This window comes from Montipora foliosa, chromosome 12, assembly GCF_036669935.1.
Source record: "Montipora foliosa isolate CH-2021 chromosome 12, ASM3666993v2, whole genome shotgun sequence".
NCBI lineage: Eukaryota > Metazoa > Cnidaria > Anthozoa > Scleractinia > Acroporidae > Montipora > Montipora foliosa.
The window spans coordinates 8017127-8023126 of NC_090880.1; the positions used below are offsets into that span (position 1 = coordinate 8017127).

The window sequence follows — 6000 nt, forward strand, 5'->3', positions numbered from 1 at the left end:
TCTTTTCAGTTTCATTAGAACAGCAGCAAAAATTAATAAGCTAATGATTAAAAAGTCAAGCGTAGTAGTAATTCGCTCACTCGACTGCAATTTTACAGTCAAACAAGTAAGTAAGCAAAGTCTTTATTTACCGAGGGTAGCACGAAATAGCATATAAATACTAATAAACTAGTGGCCTTCATTACAAGATAACTAATAATTAAGGCATAAAATATTATTAAAAATCTACAAAGCTATGAGACAATTATAATCATGCGGCACAATATTTATATTGAAAAAGGATTTAGACATTGCTGATCTTTAAAAATCCTGTTCCAAAGAGAATTTTTAAAAGCCTTGAGAGTCTCTGCTTTTTTCATTTGAAGAGGTAGCTTTTTCCATTCCTAGAAAGCAGTCACAGTAAACGTTCTTCCACCTTCTGTATTTCTTTTCACTCAAGGAAAGGCCGTGTTCAATTTATCATATCTACTCTGCCGTGAATGAGTCTCACTGGTAAGTCAGGCTAATAAGCTTGTAAGATAACTGGGCACGCGACCTTGCAAACGCTAGTATATGATACAACACTTGGGTAGTTCAGCATTCTCAAAGAAAGGAATCCATTTGAGTTTGTTAAATAACTGAACAGTATGTACCAGACAATTCAATTCAACGTACGCGTCGAGAGGTCGGATATGCGTGACGAAAAAGACAACTCGCCCGGAAATGATGCGAGCTGTTGGCTTAACGGGCGACGACGTGCGATTGTTGAAATATGTTAGGCCTTGGCCAAACTATCGAGCAAAGTTGGATTCCACATGCAACATTGTTGGATGTAAATGTTGAGGTAGTTGCAAAACACTATCTAACATTGCTTGACAAAACATTCAAGTTCAAGTTGGCGCTAAATTTATAAATATGGCGCTAACACTGAAACGAAAACCGCTCGTTGCGTTTGTGCTACTGGAGCTTTTTGATGACGGAAATGACGGATTCAAACGAGAAAAAATCAAAACATGGTTAAGAAAACGTGAAGAAAAGGGTAAGTTTACTGCAAGGTACATCTGTGTTTAGAAGATGACGAGAATGAGCACGGATCAATTTGCAGAGATTTTAAACGCTATTGAATCAGACATCTCCAAACAGAGTGATAGTGATTAAGGGGACTGAAAGTGACCCAAAGACATGGCCTTGCTTCACTCTTGCTGACCAAGGATCCTGCCTGTTGAGTTCATCAAGGTCAAGGTCATCAAGCTTAAGGTCCCCTTCACCTTGTCCCCCATCTTTGTTGCAAATAATGATAGAAGCCTAGGCTTGAAAATAAGATAGCGATTCGTGATTGACTAGCAGCGGGAACGTTACTCAATTCAGGAAACAACTTTGCTGTAATAGCGGCAAAAAACTACAATATTGTTGCGTCGAGCAGAAGTTTGATTAAAAGCAAAGTCCAACACTTGATCGAGCAAAAAATGGTTGGACGAACATCATCCAACATGGGTGGCCAAACGGTCGAACAATGTTGGATCGAGCAAAGTTGGAGCGTTGAATCCAACTTTGTTCGATAGTTTGGCCGGGGCTTTACAATCTGTCAACACGGCAGCGAGGCATGAAAAGAGAAAGTAGGTGGGAAACTAACCATTTTCATTAAGTAAACAAATTTCTAGTTTCTAAAGAAACTGTGGTGCTGCGTCGGTGGGAGAGTGAAACAGGAAAATTTGGAAAGCTGACGTTTCGAGCATTAGCCCTTCGTCAGAGCGAATAGAGCAATTGTGGGTGTCGTAGGTTTTTATGCGAGTGTGGAGGAGCTTTGCCATCGGTGGAAATATGGTAACATGAATTTGTGAATAAACTAATGGAATGAGAGGCGTTCATTGATTCCGTGAGGATGGAGTATACCTAGTTGAAAGATGAAATTTTCTTCCAGATTCTTGCGGCTTTCTGTGTTCCCGTGGTGTAAGGATAGGCCGCCAATTGTCATGTTGTGGTTGAAGTGATTCGGAATATTAAAATGGCGCGCAACTGGTTTTGATGCATCTGTGTCGTAGGTGTTCGCGAAAGCGGTCCGCCAATCTTCTCCCTGTTTCGCCTATGTAGGTTTTCTTACTTAGTGTGCAGGTTATGCAATAGATGACATTTGCGAAGATGCATGTAAAGTGGTCGATGATTTTACCGGATCGATTCGGTCGTGTGATCTCCCTCTCTCTGCTCGGCTGAGGCGCTCATGGGGGGTCCCAGAGGTGCCAGCAGTCGACCTCCGTGCGCTTTCAGGCTTCGCGATCCTGCGCCAATGTTCGTATTTCGTGAGAAAGAGGAGGAATTTCTGGGTTCATTAGCTTAGTAGGATACTCATGGAATAAAACTTTACGTCCACCAGGTCTTGGTTTGCCGTGTGTCGGATGGTACAGTGCGTATTTAGAAATCAGGTCCCGCTGAGGGCGCCGTAGACAATGGCCCAGGAATCTGATTTGGCGGGCCTTACCTGAATGGGAAAGGGAAAATGTTCCCGTTCTATTATAGATCTTCTCGTTTCTAACATAATCTCTCCGAGAGACAAGAAGTATGATTCTAAGGCAAGACGTTTGGAAGGAGTCAAGTTGACGACAGAGGTGAGATGTTAGGACCCAAGGCTCACAACCATATGAAAGTACACTCAAAGTTGACGCTTTAAACAGTTGCACCTTTTGCTGGAGTGATGCAGGAGACTTCCAAACACAATCCAATCTCCAAAACGCATTCCATGCTTTCCCTTTCTGGCACTTAATGTCAGACTTAAAATTGTTGGTTGTCAGACTTAAAATTAAAAATTAATCGTTTCGCTAAATTTGAGCTTAATAGTACAAAATTGTTGAAAACTGACGAAGGTCAGTTGTATAAACGTGGGCTGCAGAAAAGTTTCCCGCATAGAAAATTCACCAGCTGCACGGACGTACGCTCGGTCAATCAAGTGACAACCAAACGAAAAAGGTTGACCATATTCTCTAAAGTATGGAGCCCCGCTGAAACAAAGCACATTAGAGAGTTTCAACCAGCGTGGCTCGTGACAGAGTTCGATTGGGTTGTTTATCAAGAAACACAAAATTCATCGATCGAAAGTATGTCGAAATACATTGTTTCAAAAACTAATTGAAAAGTTTATAATAATAATAATATTATTATTATGTCGAAATACATTGTTTCAAAAACTAATTGAAAAGTTTTTATATTACTCTGTAGTGTTGTTGTTGTTGTTTTTATTTGGACAAGTAGTTTTGTCGTTAGGACATTGTCCTAAGGGACAAGTTAATTAAAAAGAAAGTTTCTTATTCGCTAAAGAATTAATCATTATTATGCAGGCTCCAAATAATTGCATTATAATCATTATATCATAACAGAGAAGAAAAAAAAAGCAATAGCAATTGTGAAATTGCTATGTATTGAGCAATTGTGCAAATGTGCAATTAAACACTGTGAAAATTCAATTTTTCTAATATACACAGCTCAATCGGAAGAGCATGCAGTCTTGCTATCGGTCTATGTGACAAGTCAAAAAGCCTATTAGATGAAGGAAAAAACAAAGAGGAAATTAACTTCGGTCATGTGCCGTTCTATGAAGTCTCAGAGGGGAATGGGCTATCAACCAAACATTTAGTAGTTTCTATTCATCACTACATCAATCTTTCGAGACTTTTACTTACTTATCTCGCAGTGAGTCCCATTAAATCCATTCGTACAGTTGCACTGGTATCCTCCCGTTTTTTGCCAGCAAGTCCCATTCTGACAGGGAAAGCTTTCGCATTCATTACCAGCTGAAATTAAAAGTCTGGCAGCTCTACAGAAAGTACAAAGAGTAATTCGGATGGAGAGACTTTTAAGGGGAATTTTGGGTGCCATATATCCTAAAGTGTATCAGAGAGAGAAGAAGTCTGCCGGCAAGAAATCAAGTTGACCATTAGTTTTTGTCACGTTATTGTGAAGTCAAGAAAATTCTTTTTTTGAGGGCTAATCATTGTGACCTTGGGGCCCTCATTCAGACACCACAACACCGGGAACTCCGTTCGATCAGTTTGAGGGATCTTTAAACATCCCACAGAGTTTATGAGCAATGATAGAGAGACGAGGCCTCCGGGTTTCAGTCCTTATCCGATAAGACTTGAAAGTCTACTCAATTACAAAGGCAGTACTTTCTCCTCAGTTATTTTTGAACCCTGAGTGTTGGTCCGGCGGGAGTCAAAAAAAGTACGAGACCATCTTTTCAGAATAACGGGATCACGTTTTCTCAAATGACTTTATGGAATTGAAACGAAAAGTTGGTAAAATTTTTGAGAAATCACTAGCAGGCTAATGACCTACCCTCCTGCTAGCCCTTGTACTTAATACTAAAAGTGTTCGTCATTTACTTTTCAACATTACATACATCATTACCTGCAGTGCAGCCGTAAAGCTCCATTCTGATAGCAAAGTTGTTCTTCCATTCCATAGGGATCACGTAAATAAACGTCAGCTTTACAGGCCAGGGGACATAGTGACGAACGATCGTATCGTTGTCGAAGTTGCCGTCAAATTGCTGAAAAGTCAAAGTTTGTATAATAAAAAAGGCTGCACAAATATCGAATTATCAAGAGTGTACAGAGACAGCCCAATTCATTAGTTATGAAAGAGGTTCAATACCAGTGGTCAAACGCAATGACTAGACTGTAGTCAGTACATAGCTGGATTATGCGTGAAGTCCGCACTGGTCAAGGTATTCTAGGTATTTACCTCATTATCGTCTCTGTTTCTCTTCTTGAAGTATTTCACGTCGGATCCAAACAAGTATGCTAACATATATCTTCGAGTCCACTCCTGTATTTTATTATCAAAATACCCTTGCGTGGCTATCCCTGTTACAATCATGGCTTTCTGGAATTGTACCGAAAGAAAAAAGGGATTATGCGCCCTCGGATTTGCTCGGTAGCCTCCAGTCCTGTTTAACCTAGCCAAGGCAGGCCCGTACAATTGAGAGTTGTTGTTGTAAACCGAGGAAGCATCTAATTGATCATCCTTAATGCGTCCATCGGCAAGTCCTAGAGGCTTGTGACAATCTGAAAAGCAGTAAGAATCAAGAGAGAATCCGTTAAACAATACTGTCTTTAATCATGAAACGGCCTTTTTACCTATATTAATTAACTATCCGAGTTATCCGAGTTCAAAAGACTATGAAACAATATGACAGCTGCCTAACTTCAGTGTCATCAGATTCCTATTAATCTTGACACATGAACCACAGATGAATAAAATAAATCTGAGATCAATTTGAAATGATTAAATTAGGTTATTACACTACTAACAAGTAAAGATTAACGCGTTTCAGTACAATCAGTTAAGGCGAGCTATGCAGCAATGATTCCTTCATCGGGTGAGGAGGAGGTGGGGGAGAGGTGTAAATGGCAATGGGGTTTGAATCGTGTATTACCAGGGAAATTATCGAAATTTTTATCTTGCGGTCTTTTATAGGGGGATCATACATTATTCAGCACCTATAAATATCAAAATCCTGACAACAAACCTTTGGGTAATTAATTATTTATTTATTTATTTATTTATTTATTTAAGTGTTTTATGCGTATATATTCCAGCAAGGCTAAACCCGAGTGACCTCTCTACTTGGTGGTTAACAGTCAAGAGTTTAAGTCGCTAGAGAGAGTTAAGATGTTGCAAGTGGTAGTAACCTGCCTCGGAACTTGTTGGAATTGTTAAAAAAGTGGATAAGCGATTCTCTTTCCCCATGCAACTCCCAACCACGACCCTTTACGGATCTCTCTACATCGGCTGCGTCATGTCAGTATTTGAAAATGTCATTGCAGTGTTTCTTACCTCCCTTCAGTGAGACTGTTTTGACTGAGGTTTCGAGCGAGTAAATAACACGGTTTATCAATTATATATACTCTAACATCTGTTACCCGGATGCCTTTCATTACTATGATACATTTCCACTCGTAGATGCTCAGAAAGAAATCTGTTAATCCACTTCAGTTACAAGTACAATTCACATTCGCCCAATAAGCT

General features: G+C 39.9%; 1 protein-coding gene across 1 annotated transcript in view; it reads right to left on the reverse strand.

The window, feature by feature from the left end:
* The window catches only part of LOC137980639 (polycystin-1-like protein 2), a 41830-nt gene extending 35908 nt beyond the window's left edge, over window positions 1-5922 (reverse strand). The window contains exons 1-4 of the mRNA XM_068828091.1: window positions 5895-5922; window positions 4714-5036; window positions 4378-4519; window positions 3651-3761 (exon numbers count right to left, since the gene is read on the reverse strand). Coding sequence (XP_068684192.1) covers window positions 3651-3761; window positions 4378-4519; window positions 4714-5036; window positions 5895-5922 — 604 coding nt within the window. The remainder of the gene's footprint in view (window positions 1-3650; window positions 3762-4377; window positions 4520-4713; window positions 5037-5894) is intronic.
* Window positions 5923-6000: the final 78 nt, after the last annotated feature.